Consider the following 17,511-nt stretch of genomic DNA (forward strand, 5'->3'; position numbering starts at 1 on the left):
TAGCCCAGCTTCATGGAGACGGTTGCGAATGGTCCTCGCCGATACCCCAGGAGCAACAGTGTCCCTAATTTGCTGGGAAGTGGCGGTGCGGTCCCCTACGGCACTGCGTAGGATCCTACGGTCTTGGCGTGCATCCGTGCGTCGCTGCGGTCCGGTCCCAGGTCGACGGGTACGTGCACCTTCCGCCGACCACTGGCGACAACATCGATGTACTGTGGAGACCTCACGCCCCACGTGTTGAGCAATTCGGCGGTACGTCCACCCGGCCTCCCGCATGCCCACTATACGCCCTCGTTCAAAGTCCGTCAACTGCACATACGGTTCACGTCCACGCTGTCGCGGCATGCTACCAGTGTTAAAGACTGCGATGGAGCTCCGTATGCCACGGCAAACTGGCTGACACTGTCGGCGGCGATGCACAAATGCTGCGCAGCTAGCGCCATTCGACGGCCAACACCGCGGTTCCTGGTGTGTCCGCTGTGCCGTGCGTGTGATCATTGCTTGTACAGCCCTCTCGCAGTGTCCGGAGCAAGTATGGTGGGTCTGACACACCGGTGTCAATGTGTTCTTTTTTCCATTTCCAGGAGTGTATTTAACGGCAGCCTACAAATATTACTGTTAATCGTGTCATTGTATAATTTTTTATCCTCCTCCGATTCGCTCATGGCGAAGCTGGTGCTGTAAAGCACATGAACATCCCATGAGAGCTTTCCAAGCTCAGTGAGCAACCAAACCTCAACATTATCCCCAACATAATATTGACAACAGTTAAGACTCGAATCTCATGAGCATGGAATTTGGTGCGCTGCCACATACGGTACATGAGTTTGCGTGAAGGTGCTATATGAGCCTATGGAGTTCCCTTCACAGTGGGTGTTAGGGACAAGAAGACATTCGAAGTCTACATAACCAACAAACGGACATTGTTCTTGGTGGTGAGCATTCTTGAATTTAATGAAATTGTTTTCTTCTGTAGGCATAACAACCTTGGACTTTTTTTGTGAAAAGGTGTTTAGACACATGAGGCAAATGTGTGATTCACACTTGTGTTTATTGCGTTGGGAGTTAAGGAGGCGGGACATGTCTTTGATCCAAACAATGTTGATTATCACCTTCAGAGAAGAGCAGCATGTTCACATGAAGATCATGCTCACCTGCATATTTCGAAAAATGGAGTGGTCCATCTACAGTATGTTTGTTCTGCTCATCTGATTTGCTTTTCTGCTTATTCAGGCCATAAACTGAACTGATACTACGGGATTTTGTGCCTCAAATTTTGGTGTCTCCTGAATCTTTACAGGGAACTTTATACCATCAAAGTTATACCACCTGGAGATCTTTTTTTTTGAGCATGTGGTGTTGACCTTGATGCTGTGGATGTACGCTGTTATTTCTCTCGCAAACCAAGACTGACCACGCAAAACTAACATTACCCTTTTCATTTTGGACTTTAATACAAACCTGCTTGTTCTTAATATCCTTAGAGAATCTGATATAACTGGACCCTCCGTTTAACAGATCATAGACATGAATATGGACGTCAAGGTGTGGTGCTTGGCTGAGTGCTTTAGCGGACCCTCTTACTTTCATCTCGGAAAACTGGGCCAGTAGGGCAACCAAGGTGGCTTCTTTATTGCTGCACTTTGAGATATAATGTCATTATCAACCAAGATGTTGTACAGGCTTTTCTCCTCAGCAGCACCCTGCAGTTTGGGTGGGGGGGGGGGGGGGGTCGGTGGGTGTGAGTCAGTCATCAGCAGACTTCTGCGTTACATTTAATGGTGTTGTATCTTATGTCTCCGATCATCTAGGTTTTTGAGGATCTCGGTCTACAGTACTGGGAGCCATGCTTCTAGAAATCTGACTGGGTTGCGATACCCCCAGTCGGATTCTCAATTCTAGTGAAGAATATACGCTCCTCATAGGCTCTAGCAACCGCCGAGTATTCTAGAGGGGTCACAATGCCGCCAATTTGGTATCCTTCACTATTAGGATGGTACAGAGCACTACCGCTACCCAGAGGTTCATTATCATTATCGCTGCAACCAAGAGACGACTGCATCCCTCCAGTGGATGTCGGCATTGGGGAGGAGATGCCTTATGGGGTGAGGGGTATGCGCCGAGGCATACATACCTTTCGCTGCTGGTAAGGGTGGATGGAGCCACAATAGGAGGAGGTGGCCAGCCTGGGGTATGGGAGATTGTTGCTCACTGTCAGTCAGCTGCTGCTCTAACGCTGCAACAGCGAGATCAGAAATTGCATAAACACTTGTTACAATTTGAATACTTGACGATACGTTTTCTGAACATGTAAACTAATCTTGAGATGTACTTACGTGATGGTAGCGCAACCTCTTCTACTTGCTGGAGACTTTCAGCTTCCAGCTGACCGTTTAATTCAGCCAGCATTTCGGAAATGAATGGCACAATAGCAAAAAAAAAAAAAAAGAAAAAAAAGAACTTACATAACCACTTGTAGCGAAAATGTATCACAATATCAAAAGGTTTGAGTACTTTACTACGAAATTTTATAACTTAATTTCAACGCATAATTTTTATATTAACACTTATATGGCAATTGCCCTAAGTTTGGCAATTTCCCATGACCATTGCTACTGCCATTGCTACTGGCTGACTGTTTCACATTGTGAGAATAACACTGACACAACGAAGCACTGTCAAGGCTGATGATGATTGTATGGGGGTTGGGCTTTATATACCTCCAGACTCCACCCTCTATTTTGCAGAGGACCAATAGGAAATCAGAATGTCGTACCATCAAGTTATAACTTGTCGCCTTTTTCTTCAAGCAGGCTGAAGCAGGCTCCGTGTAGATGGTTGAGAAACAGAATGCTGCTGTGATGGAGAAAAAAGTTCTGCGACAGATTGATAGAGGGAACTGTTTGCTGCCAAGTGGCTGCAAGTGGCTGGAAAATTGGACGCAGGTGCTAGCTTTAGAAAAACACTGTTTGTTCATTCAGGGACAAACAGATAACTTCCGACACAGATCTTTTTCATTAGGGCACAGCTGTGGCAGGAAAACGCTAAACTTCGAGAACAAATCTATTGCTCGTGATAAATACCAATTGCCGCGCCTAGGGAACCGCAGCTCGCATTACAATCATCGGCCAATTTCTCTTTGACTGCTGGCCAGCCGCTGCAGGCCCCGCACAGTTTTAACCTACGGAAGCTTGGCACCACGCGCTCCGATTGGCCGCGGGAACCATAGCGTTGCCTGTCAACCGACGAACGGCAACAGGGCAATCCCACGGCCAATCGGAGCGCGTGGAGCCAAGATTCCACAGTTTACAAATGGTGCGTTGTCGACCTACAAGACATTAGCAATTTTGGTTCCTACTGGCATATATCCTGGGCAGAGTTAGGGATGTAAAAGAAGGAAACTAGCTTTTCGGCTTTTCTGGCAGCTTCAAAGGCATTTAAATCAAAATATCTTGACTTACTCGCACCTTTCTACGAGTTTCCCAGCTCAGCGAGCTCTTTTAGCTGCAGCATGTTGGCACACCTGCACCTTGCGGTTTATAGACTGCAGTCCTTATTCCTTTCCTCAAAATCCGAAGATTCGCCAGCCATAGTGGACAATACGCGAGACTATTCGGAAAGTAAGGTCCGATCGGTGACGAAATGGAAACGACAGTGAAAATAAAAAATGTTTCATTTCCAACTGTTTCTATACCACCAAACTACTTTTCTACATAGTCCACGCTCTGAGTTAGACAACTGTCGTAGCATTGTACGAACTTTCCAATATCCTCGTGAGAGGATATTGGGTCTGAATTTCGTTGTCTGTGTGAAAATTTTGTCTCCATAGCCAGTGGTTCAAATGAACAGAGATGAAACTCAGTTGGAGCCAAGTGCGGGTGGTATGGTAGGTGATCAAACAGTTCTATCGGAAACGCCGCAGGGTCCTCCTCACTGCCCCTGTGGTGTGCGGCCGAGTACTGTCATGAAGATGGAAATGCATGACAGGTAAGTTATGCAGGGCTGCTTGAAATTAGGCGAAGCCTCGCAGTGTGCACCCATAGTTGGCCTGAGGCACTATTGCTCTAGGCATCTTTATGCGCTCACAACTGGAAAGAGCGACATGACCCACAGGCGTACTAGAGACACTTCGAACAAATCTACGCAACGCTTAAAAATCTGATTTTCATTGTCGTTCCCGTTTTGCGACCTATCGGAACTTACTTTCTGAATTCTCCTTGCATAATATCATAGGGCTGAGGATCATACATGTAACAGCTAAACAAGTTTTTCTGGGGGTGGATTTGTTCCTGGGGAAATGACATCATGTATTATGTTACTTTACTTGACAAGGTTCATTATATAGAATGAGCCAAAAAGACTTTACGACTTTAGAATGATACAGGAATTTATAGAGATACAGAATCGCTAGATGTGTCATTTTGTGACAAGAAGCCTCAGGTCTGACATACAAGTGTAAAGTGCCACTTTGGTTCGATGTGACCACCGTTTGTGAGAGGCAAACATTCAACCGGTAATCAGTTTCTTCCCACACTAGTACAATGGCAGGGTAAGTTCGATTTTTCAGGTTGTTTTCGGCTAAATTGTTTGATAGAGGAGCAACATACGCAAGGTCTTTAATGAAAGCTCAGAGAAAGAAATCTAGTGATGTCAAATATGTTGAATGAGGTGGCCATGCGACTGACCCTGCACGGCGACGTGGGAAGCGATTATCGAGGAAGTCTCTAACATTCGTGAAGAAATGAGGTGGTGCACAATCTATCTCGTAGTAATCCATCCCATCATCGAGTGCTCTTCATCGACCTGTGCAATTAAATACTTTTCAAGCATACCCAGGTATGCTTGAAGAAGAAGAAAGGGTCGTACCCTTTCAATTTGCTAAGGGCATAAAACACATTAACTTTGGGGCTGTCACGAACGTGTTTCAGGGTTGCACATGGATTTTCGCTGTCTATATTCTGCAGGTTAGGATGTTTACCATGCCACTGGTATGAACTTTTGACTCATCGCTGAAGATTATTGTGTTCAAGAATGTCTCGTCGTTCTCTATGCGATTCGACATTTCCGCTCAGAATTCCCCACCTTATCTGCATCACTAATGTGCCACTCTGAATCTGTATGGTTTGAAGTGTAAACGCCCACGCAGTAGTCGTCAAAGTCTTTTGTCGAATGTCAGCCTCGCGAGAAGCACATCGTGTTAATTTTTATGGACTGCGGTCAACCTGTTCGACATAATCGCGGCGGCCTGGTGATTTATCATCTCGCACTGAACAACTCATCTCAACAAAGTTCTTATGCCAAGAGTAAATTGTAGTCTTGCTTGAAGGTTCTTTTGCGTATTCCGTGTGAAATTTCGCCGAACAGCTGTTGCGGAGTTCGTTTCATGTAACCAAATGAGCACACTCCGCACCAGTGAAGGTAGCCATTTCAACTGTGCACTACTCTAGCGCTCCTGGTAGTGGAATGGGGTACTGATATACAATGTGAATCAAATTTGAGGTTGTTCGCAACAAAATGACATCTACCGATTTTGTAAATTATCTCAATAAATTTTTATATCCTTTCAAAGTTGTAAAGTCATGCTTAACTCACCCTGTATCATTACACATTGCTGTTGATACCAGCAAGTAAAAAGAAAGGGCGAATACGTCAAGATGTTTTGATTTAAATGTCTGCCGTGGACATATTCACCTTTTTAGTACTATGATACAGGGTGAAACAAAAGAAAAATTCTGAGTAGGTATTAAAGTCCATGGAGAAGAAATAAAAACGTTGAGGTTCGCCGATGACATTGTAATTCTCTCAGAGACAGCAAAGGACTTGGAAGAGCTGTTGAACGGAATGGACAGTGTCTTGAAAGGAGGGTATAAGATGAACATCAACAAAAGCAAAACGAGGATAATGGAATGTAGTCGAATTAAATCGGGTGATGCTGAGGGAATTAGATTAGGAAATGAGACGCTTAAAGTAGTAAAGGAGTTTTGCTATTTGGGGAGCAAAATAACTGATGATAGTCGAAGTAGAGAGGATATAAAACGTAGACTGGCAATGGCAACGAAAGCGTTTCTGAAGAAGAGGAATTTGTTAACATCGAGTATACACTCCTGGAAATGGAAAAAAGAACACATTGACACCGGTGTGTCAGACCCACCATACTTGCTCCGGACACTGCGAGAGGGCTGTACAAGCAATGATCACACGCACGGCACAGCGGACACACCAGGAACCGCGGTGTTGGCCGTCGAATGGCGCTAGCTGCGCAGCATTTGTGCACCGCCGCCGACAGTGTCAGCCAGTTTGCCGTGGCATACGGAGCTCCATCGCAGTCTTTAACACTGGTAGCATGCCGCGACAGCGTGGACGTGAACCGTATGTGCAGTTGACGGACTTTGAGCGAGGGCGTATAGTGGGCATGTGGGAGGCCGGGTGGACGTACCGCCGAATTGCTCAACACGTGGGGCGTGAGGTCTCCACAGTACATCGATGTTGTCGCCAGTGGTCGGCGGAAGGTGCACGTACCCGTCGACCTGGGACCGGACCGCAGCGACGCACGGATGCACGCCAAGACCGTAGGATCCTACGCAGTGCTGTAGGGGACCGCACCGCCACTTCCCAGCAAATTAGGGACACTGTTGCTCCTGGGGTATCGGCGAGGACCATTCGCAACCGTCTCCATGAAGCTGGGCTACGGTCCCGCACACCGTTAGGCCGTCTTCCGCTCACGCCCCAACATCGTGCAGCCCGCCTCCAGTGGTGTCGCGACAGGCGTGAATGGAGGGACGAATGGAGACGTGTCGTCTTCAGCGATGAGAGTCGCTTCTGCCTTGGTGCCAATGATGGTCGTATGCGTGTTTGGCGCCGTGCAGGTGAGCGCCACAATCAGGACTGCATACGACCGAGGCACATAGGGCCAACACCCGGCATCATGGTGTGGGGAGCGATCTCCTACACTGGCCGTACACCACTGGTGATCGTCGAGGGGACACTGAATAGTGCACGGTACATCCAAACCGTCATCGAACCCATCGTTCTACCATTCCTAGACCGGCAAGGGAACTTGCTGTTCCAACAGGAAAATGCCCGTCCGCATGTATCCCGTGCCACCCAACGTGCTCTAGAAGGTGTAAGTCAACTACCCTGGCCAGCAAGATCTCCGGATCTGTCCCCCATTGAGCATGTTTGGGACTGGATGAAGCGTCGTCTCACGCGGTCTGCACGTCCAGCACGAACGCTGATCCAACTGAGGCGCCAGGTGGAAATGGCATGGCAAGCCGTTCCACAGGACTACATCCAGCATCTCTACGATCGTCTCCATGGGAGAATAGCAGCCTGCATGTGATCACGTGATGTATCTGACCCCAGGAATGTGTCAATCAAGTTTCCCCTTCCTGGGACAATGAATTCACGGTGTTCTTATTTCAATTTCCAGGAGTGTAGATTTAAGTGTCAGGAAGTCGTTTCTGAAAGTATTTGTATGGAGTGTAGCCATGTATGGAAGTTAAACATGGACGATAAATAGTTTAGACAAGAAGAGAATAGTAGCTGACAAGAAGAGAATAGAAGCTTTCGAAATGTGGTGCTGCAGAAGAATGCTGAAGATTAGATGGGTAGATCACGTAACTAATGAGGAGGTATTGAATAGGATTGGGGAGAAGAGAAGTTTGTGGCACAACTTGACAAGAAGAAGGGACCGGTTGGTAGGACATGTTCTGAGGCATCGAGGGATCACCAATTTAGTATTGGAGGGCAGTGTGGAGGGTAAAAATCGTAGAGGGAGACCAAGAGATGAATACACTAAGCAGATTCAGAAGGATGTAGGTTGCAGTAAGTACTGGGAGATGAAGAAGCTTGCACAGGATAGAGTAACATGGAGAGCTGCATCAAACCAGTCTCAGGACTGAAGATGACAACAACAACAACATGAAATGAAATTCTCGTAACTTGAGAACGGTTCTCGTTACAAGATTCAAACTGCACGGTTGGCCGCGAGGTATGATGGGAATTAATATGGGCATGCATAGTTTGGTTTAGCGAAGAAGTCCACTTTCATTTGGATGGGTACGTCAATAAGACAAATTTGCGGATTTAAGGGACTGAGATTCCGCATTTCGTGATCGAGAAGTCTTTTCACCCTCAACTGGAGTCCAGTCAATAAAAGATCGGTGCGATATTCCATGATGGCACAGTGATTCCAAAAGGTACGTGAAGGTTTTGGAAGATTATTTCATCCCCATTAGCCAAAGTGACCCAGCCTTCGACAAGATGTGGCTCATGCACGACGGAGTCCGACGCCCATCGAAGCCGCAGAGTGTTTGATGTCCTAGAGGAGCACCTTTGGGACAGCATTTTGCCTCTGTGGTACTCGGAGGCCACTAGCATGGGCCTCGAATGGCCTCCGGATCATGCGACTCCTTTTTGTGGGGCTGTATTAAAGACAAGCTGTACAGTAATAACTCGAAAACCATTGCTGAGCTAAAAACAGCCGTTCAGGTGGTCGTCGACAGCATCGATAGCCTGACACTTCAGTGGTTCATGCAGAATTTCGCTATTCGTTTACGCCACATCATCGCCAATGATGGCAGGCATATGGAACATGTCAAACTAGATCCGAATATCTGTAGTAACGTTTACATGTTGAATAAAGTGTGTGCACGACGTAGTTTGTAACTAATTTATATGAGCCATGATGTGGCTCGCGTTGGTGCTGTTGTAGGTTTCCGTCCTCTGTTGGAGGCCTGACTGTATCGTTTAGTTGACATGGTTGCGGTTGTTTGTATCCTTCTTGTGTTAACTGGTGCCACTTGGTTTCACAAGCATTGCCTATCCGCTAGTGGCAGCAGCGGCGTTATCGATATGTAGTAACTGTGGTCCTATGTATGGGGTAAGTCGTTCTTCCGGATCGTGTGAGTGAGCAGTTCGGTTGGGGACGCAGGAGGAGCCAAGTCTGCACAGAACGAGAACACGCCAGGACTGCTGGCGGCGCGCATGGACTGCCAGATCGAAGGGCTGTGGTCACGAGGGTGCACGACCTCGTCGAAACCGGAACCTGCAAGCTTTAAGTTGAGTGCACTTCAATTCGAGTAGACAAACCTCCACCATTGTGAAATCTCGCGATTCTCCAGTGACTTGGGTTCGTGCTACAGCTCGTAGTGTCGTCGAGGCAAGCAGCAGCGAGTGGAGTGCTTTGGCAAGGCGGATGTGATTAGCTTTCCTGGGCTTCTAATTACTATTTACTACCTTCAGCTTGTTACAATTGTTAAGTTCAACCAGCGGTATTTTCCTGCCTGGTGGCCGCTAACGCCCCAGTTACCTGCCATGGGGGCTAGTGAATGTAACGGCAGTGTACATTTCCTCGCCTTATCGCCGCTGTCCGGTGAGGCGTGTAAGTTTGAGAGCTTTCTTGATTGTAGGTAGGTTGGCGATTCTTCTACCTTGTTTCGGGCGCTCTAAGCACAGTATTCTGCAGGCAGAGTCCAGACCGCCGTTTCCGGCTTTGGCGTATTTTTACATCTTTGCATTTGCTTTATTGGACGTCAGGCAGCCTCACCAAGATTATCATTAGTCACTTGTTAGACTTCCACTAGTCTGAGTTACCATCCTGTGATGTGAAAGTAACACTTGGCTGCCTTTCTCATCGCTCATGAAAGTGTTTTTGGCCTGACCTACTCAGAGGCCGATTCCTAGATCACCGTCTGTGACTGGCCCTTGTGTTTTTTATTGTCATTATTTTATTAGTGTATTACCAAGTTACCATCATTTGTCTCACCTGTTTGGTGATCAGTTGCTTGTCATTTTGAATTAACCTTTGTTATTATATTTGTTGTTTTATTGTATGTTGTTAATTTTTTAAATAATTGCCATTCTTGGCGTTTAAGGTCTTCAGCCGTGAAAAAATTATTAAATTATTGCCATTATTTTATTTCTGTTGATTTTAAATAAATTGTATGTGATTAAAAGAAAAGCCAACCAATAGTAACTGATTACGGCCCCATTCATAATCGTAACCAAATCCTGCCTTCCTTGACTACCAGGTTTCATTACGTTTCCTTTTTCTTCATGTGGTTCAGTAATCGTAACCCTGTAGGAGTATTTTTCATTCTGTAAAAGAATAGAGGTTGGATGGGTGGCAGGGGGGGGGGGGGGGGGGCTGGGAGGGTTACAGGATGAGTTAGTGAGGAGGATACTTACGACAGCCTTCTTCTGGAACTCTGTGAGCTGCTTGCCCAGCTTGAGCCTGGCGGCGACAATCATGGCTTCCACGAGCGTGAGGTGCGGCTGCAGCAGATCCTCCTGCATGACGTAGCAGGAGAGCCGGCAGAAGCTCGCCAGGTCGCGCGGCTTGCCGTTCACCAGCACCGAGCCCGTCACGCCTCGCAGCCTGGACCACAACAGCAACGACAAACACTTTACGAGAACCACATTATCACATACACTGAGGTGAGAAAAGTCATGAAACATCGACATGCACATATGCACATGGCGGTAGTATCGCGTACACAAGGTATAAAAGGACAGTGCATAGGCGAAGCAGTCATTTGAATTCAGACCATTCGTGTGGAAAGCTTACCAATCTGATTATGGCCGCACGGTGGGAGTTAACAACCTCTGAGCACGGAATAGTAGTTAGAGCTAAACGCATGCGACATTTCATTTCGCAAATTGTTAGGGAATTCAATATTCGAGATCCGCAGTGCAAGATTGTGACGAGAATACCGCGGACAACGCTGTGGACGATGGCCTACACCTAACGACAGAGAGCAGCGGCGTTTTCCTAGAGCTGTCAGTGCTAACAGACAAGCAACAGTCGTGAAATAACAGCAGAAATCAATGTGGAACGTACGATGGACGTACCCGTTAGGTCTGTTTGGTGAAATTTGGCGTTAATGGAATATGGCAGCAGACGACCGACACGAGTGCTTTGATAACTGCACGACATCGCCTGCAGCGCCTCTCTTGGGTTCTGGTCGTATCCGTTGGACCCTGGACGGCCTGGTCGAGTCCCAGCCCCAGCTGGTAGGATCTGATGGTAGGGTTCGAATGTGGCGCAGACCCCACGAAACTGTGGACCCAAGTTGTCAACAAGGCACTGTGCAAGCTGGTGGTGGCTCCACAATGACTTGAGCTGTGTTCGCATGGAATGGACTGGGTCCTCTGGATGTTCGGCTACTTGGAGACTATTTGCAGCTGTTCATGGAAGTCATACTCCCAAACAACGTGGAAGTTTTATGGGTGACAGTGCGCCATGTCATCGGGCCACAGTTATTTGCTGTTGTTTTGAGCAACATTCTGGACAGTTCGAACGAACCACATGGCACACAGATCGCCGACATGAATCCATCTAGCATTTATGTGATATAATAGAGTCAGTTTCTGCACATAATCCTGCACTGACAACACTTTCGCAATTATCGACGGCTAAAGGGACAGCGTGGCTCAGTATTTTTCCACGGAACTTCCAACGACTTGTTGAGTCCATGCGACGTCGAATTGTTGGACTATGCAGGCGAAAGGAACTTCGACACGATATTAGGAGGCATCGCATGACTTATCACCTCAGCGTACGTCAGAGCTGACCACATATTCTAGAAATAGTCTCCATTACATTTCACCGCTTTCACTCATGCGACATAGTTATAGTAGTATCATATACCGTACAGTTAAAAGGAAGTCACGCTTGATCAAGGTCCGCGTCACCTTCCATTTTTAACCAGACATAACGTCTGAGACAAGAAAGAAATAATAATAATCCCCGTGGAGGCCCGGGAAAAGAATAGGCCTCCGGTATGTTCTGCCAGTCGTAAAACGCGACGAAAAGAACAAACCACTAATAGGGCTAACCCCCCTTTTAGTGTGATGAGTTGATTCAGGACAGAACTAAAGAAGCCTCGGACAAGCGCCGTCATGGTCGGGGACGACGCTTGAACCCTATGCCCGCCCACAATGGTAACGACACTGCTAGCCAACTGGAAAATGATTTAAATCCAAATAGAGGTGTTTTGCAGGATATGCTTCCTACAACCACCCTAGAAGGAAAACAAAGGCAGAGGATGAGATGGTCAGATGAAGTTAATCGACACCTCATGTTCTGTTATTACCAAGCAACAAACCTAGGAACCAACACAACTGGATACAGATCACAAGTATACACAACATTTATTACCAGATACCCAGAATTAAAATTTTTAACAGAACAACGACTAGCTGATCAGATCCGCGTAATAATCAAAAATAACAGGATACCCCAGTCAGAATTAGAAAACATCAAACAACAAGTACAACAAATACTGGAACAAAATAATGTGCAAACAGAAGAAGAAGAAAATAGAGTAATGGACTCAAACATCCCAGAGCAAACAAACAAAGAACAACACGCATCAATTAAACAATCAGAGGAAAACGAAATCTTGCGACAGCCACCAGAACAAGCACAAATAGAACACGAAGTGACACACATGTTAGATATAGAAGAAACATTTCAGCTGACATATATAGAATACAAAGACACAAATACAGACATTAGACCATTCTTGCATAGACTGCCAAGTAACCCACAAGTCGAAACAACAATAAAAACTATCAACACAATCATACACAACAAAATAAATGAATATACAACTATGGAAGAGTTACAACTACTGGTTTATATAGGAGCACTCACTACACTAAATATACACACTAGGCAGAGATCAGAACCAACCAACACACAGAAGAAAACCACAAAACCAGCATGGCAACACAGGCTACAGATCAGAATAGAAAAACTGAGAAAGGACATCGGACAGCTAACACAATTTATAAGAAATGAAATGTCAGAAAAAAAAACGAAAAACGTTAGGTAAAATCTCACAACAAGAAGCGATAGAGCAATTAGATGAGAAGAAGCAGAAATTACAAGCATTGGCCAAACGACTTAGGAGATAAAAAAAAGTGAAAATAGAAGGAAACAAAACCAAACATTCAACGCAAACCAAAAGAAATTTTACCAGACAATAGATAACACACACATTAAAATAGACAATCCACCAAACATAACAGACATGGAACACTTCTGGAGCAACATATGGTCAAACCCGGTACAATACAACAGGCATGCACGGTGGATACAAGTAGAAACAGACACATACAAGATGATATCACAAATGCCTGAAGTGATAATTTTGCAACATGAAGTCACCCAAGCTATTAATGCTACTCACAATTGGAAAGCCCCTGGAAAAGATAAAATAGCAAATTTCTGGCTAAAGAAGTTCACCTCAACACATTCACATCTAACTAAATTATTTAACAGTTACATTGCAGACCCATACACATTTCCTGATACACGTACACATGGAATAACTTATCTGAAACCTAAAGATCAAGCAGACACACCAAACCCAGCTAAATATCGCCCCATAACATGCCCACCAACAATATACAAAATATTAACTTCAGTCATTACACAGAAATTAATGACACATACAACACAGAACAAAATTATAAATGAAGAACAAAAAGGCTGTTGCAAAGGAGCACGAGGATGTAAAGAGCAACTGATAATAGATGCAGAGGTGACATATCAAGCTAAAACTAAACAAAGGTCGCTACACTACGCATACATTGATTACCAAAAAGCTTTTGATAGTGTACTCCACTCATGGTTACTACAAATATTGGAAATATACAAAGTAGATCCTAAATTGATACAGTTCCTAAACATAGTAATGAAAAATTGGAAAACCACACTTAATATCCAAACAAATTCAAATAATATCACATCACAGCCAATACAGATTAAGCGTGGAATATACCAAGGAGATTCATTAAGTCCTTTCTGGTTCTGCCTTGCTCTGAACCCACTATCCAACATGCTAAATAATACAAATTATGGATACAACATCACTGGAACATACCCACACAAAATCACACATTTGCTATACATGGATGATCTAAAACTACTCGCAGCAACAAATCAACAACTCAACCAATTACTAAAGATAACAGAAGTATTGAGCAATGATATAAATATGGCTTTTGGAACAGACAAATGTAAGAAAAATAGCATAGTCAAGGGAAAACACACTAAACAAGAAGATTACATATTGGATAACCTCAGTGACTGCATAGAAGCGATGGAAAAAACAGATGCCTATAAATATCTAGGATACAGACAAAAAATAGGAATAGATAATACAAATATTAAAGAAGAACTAAAAGAAAAATATAGACAAAGACTAACAAAAATACTGAAAACAGAATTGACAGCAAGAAAAAAGACAAAAGCTATAAATACCTATGCTATACCAATATTGACCTACTCATTTGGAGTAGTGAAATGGAGTAACACAGACCTAGAAGCACTCAATACACTTACACGATCACAATGCCACAAATATAGAATACATCACATACATTCAGCAACGGAAAGATTCACATTAAGCAGAAAGGAAGGAGGAAGGGGATTTATCGACATAAAAAACCTACATTATGGACAGGTAGACAATTTAAGAAAATTCTTTATTGAACGAGCAGAAATCAGCAAAACACACAAAGCAATCACTCATATAAATACATCTGCTACACCACTGAAATTTCATAACCACTTCTACAACCCTTTAGATCACATAACATCAACAGATACGAAGAAAGTAAATTGGAAAAAGAAAACACTACATGGCAAGCACCCGTATCATCTAACACAGCCACACATCGATCAAGACGCATGCAACACATGGCTAAGAAAAGGAAATATATACAGTGAGACGGAAGAATTCATGATTGCAATACAGGATCAAACAATAAACACCAGATATTACAGCAAGCATATTATTAAAGATCCCAATACCACAACAGATAAATGCAGACTTTGCAAACAACAAATAGAAACAGTAGATCACATCACAAGCGGATGTACAATACTAGCAAATACAGAATACTCCAGAAGACATGACAATGTTGCAAAAATAATTCATCAACAGCTTGCCTTACAACATAAACTTATAAAACAACACGTTCCTACATACAAGTATGCACCACAAAATGTACAGGAGAATGATGAATACAAATTATACTGGAACAGAACCATTATAACAGATAAAACAACGCCACATAACAAACCTGACATCATACTCACCAATAAAAAGAAGAAATTAACACAACTAATCGAAATATCCATACCCAATACAACAAATATACAAAATAAAACAGGAGAAAAAATTGAAAAATACATCCAACTGGCTGAGGAAGTCAAGGACATGTGGCATCAGGATAAAGTTGACATTATACCAATTATACTATCAACTACAGGAGTCATACCACACAATATCCACCAGTACATCAACGCAATACAGCTACATCCGAACATATATATACAGCTACAGAAATCCGTAATTATTGATACATGTTCAATTACCCGAAAGTTCCTAAACGCAATGTAACATATACCGTACAGTTAAAAGGAAGTCACGCTTGATCAAGGTCCGCGTCACTTTCATTTCGAACCAGACCTAAGGTCTGAGAAAGGAAAGAAATAATAATAATAATAATAATGAATAACAAGAGCAATAATAACTGTAATAACAAATTACTAAAGCAGCAGAGAAAACTTTAGGACTGGCCAAAAATAAAAAGAAAACATAGTGGAACGAAGAGTGTGAAGAGTTAAAAATAGAGATTTTCCAAAAAACAAGAACATACAGAAAAATTAAGACAAAGAAAAGAAACATCAAAAGTAATCCGGAAAACAAAAAGAGCCTTCGAACAACCTCAGCTTACGGAAATACAAGACAATTTTACCAAAAACTTTTTGTTACTCTTTTAAACAACTACTTAAATGGTATCATTCGCGAAGTATTTGTTTCGAAGGTAAAAACGGCAAAACAGAATTAAATAACAAAATTTTGAAATACTACGAAAAAATATTTTGAAAGCCTCTTAAAGTGTCCAACAGTTAAACTGGAATTAGCACAAAATCTGGAGGAAGATTTAAAGTCATCAAATCACTCGAAGCAGCGCGTGGTAGCCGCGCGGTCTAGGGCGTCTTTCTCGGTCCGCGCGGCTCCCCCCCCCCCCCCCCCCCTAGGAGGTTCGAGTCTTTCCTATGGCATGGGTGTGTGTGTCGTCCTTAGTGTAAGTTAGTTTAAGTTAGATTAAACAGTGTGTAAGGTTAGGGACCGATGACCTCAGCAGTTTGGTCCGTAAGACCTTACCATAAGAGCACTCAAACAAACGGAGAAAGCGGTTAAAACTCCATTACAGCATAATTATAGAAATTGTCAGAATGAACTGCTTTTTGAGAACATTTGGAAAAGTGTTATGATTCCAAAAGAGTGGAAAATAGCAGTAACCCATCCACCACACAAAAAGAGAGAAAAATAAAATGTCAACGTTTATAGAAGAGTATCACTTCTACCAATGACACACAAAGTACACTGATCATCCAGAACAATTTGACAACAGACCTACTATTGATACAAATTCGTGTAGGCGATAGTAGCGTCAAGGTGCTTGTAGTATCAATGAGCGTGCTGTCGTCGTGTGGATTGGCGAAGGCGTGAGATCTATCTTTCACCGAGGGCGGATTGTGATGGCCAGGAGGCTCGGCAAGAGCACTTCTGAAACTGCACGACTTGTCGAGTGTTCGAGGAGCGCAGCAGTAAGTGTCTTCAGGACGTGGCGAAACCGAAGTGAAACCACATCCAGACGTCTTGGCCTGGACGGCCACCCCTCATTACAGATCAGACGTCGTAAGCTGGGCAGACTGGTAAGGAGGCGAACTGTGGCGAAACTAACGTCGGGCTACAATGGTAGACAGAGTACAAGCGTGTCTAAACACACAGTGCACCGAACACATTAAAATAGGCCTCCGCAGCCAATGTTAACTCCAAATCAGCAACGGCGATTGAAACTGGCACGTGACCATCGGCACTGGACGTTGATGCAGTTGCGTAGCGCTGCATGGTCTGATAAATCCCGATACCTTCATCATGCTCGTGGGAGCGTGTGAATCCATCGTCTTCCAGGGTAACAGTTCCTTGGAACCTGTGCTGCGGGATGGAGACAAGCTGGCGGCAGCTCCATATGCTGCGGGGATCATTCACATCGCCATCTATGGGTCCACTGGAGCTTGTGCAAGGCACCATGATGGCCAAGGAGTAACGTACACTGTTTACGGACCATGTACACGCTTGCATGAATCACGTTTCCCTGTGGCAGTAGCATTTTTGAGCAAGATAAAGAGCCTTGTCACAAGGTCAGTAGTATGATGGAATGGTTCGAGGAACACAGTGGGCCGGCCGCTGTGACCGCTTCAGTCCGTAACCACGCGACTGCTACGGTCACAGGTTCGAATCCTGCCTTGGGCATGGGTGTGTGTGACGTCCTTAGGTTAGTTAAGTTTAAGTAGTTCTAAGTTCTAGCCGACTGATGACCTCAGATGTGAAGTCCCATAGTGCTCAGAGCCATTTGAACCATTTGAACACAGTGGCGAAATCCAGTTGATGTACTGGGCCTCCACCTCGCCAGATCCGAACG

At 44.4% G+C, this 17,511-nt stretch overlaps 1 protein-coding gene across 2 annotated transcripts in view; it reads right to left on the reverse strand.

Moving 5' to 3' along the window:
• LOC126195008 (ATP-binding cassette sub-family G member 1-like) overlaps nt 1-17,511 on the reverse strand; it is a 361,717-nt gene that overhangs the window by 135,567 nt on the left and 208,639 nt on the right. For both annotated transcript variants that reach the window (XR_007538545.1, XM_049933433.1), the window contains exon 3: nt 10,189-10,378. Coding sequence is in view for 1 of the 2 variants with exons in the window: in XM_049933433.1 (XP_049789390.1) it covers nt 10,189-10,378 (190 nt within the window). In the remaining variant the exon portion in view is untranslated. The remainder of the gene's footprint in view (nt 1-10,188; nt 10,379-17,511) is intronic.

The sequence above is a fragment of the Schistocerca nitens genome, chromosome 7 (assembly GCF_023898315.1).
Source record: "Schistocerca nitens isolate TAMUIC-IGC-003100 chromosome 7, iqSchNite1.1, whole genome shotgun sequence".
In the NCBI taxonomy this organism is placed as follows: Eukaryota; Metazoa; Arthropoda; class Insecta; order Orthoptera; family Acrididae; genus Schistocerca; species Schistocerca nitens.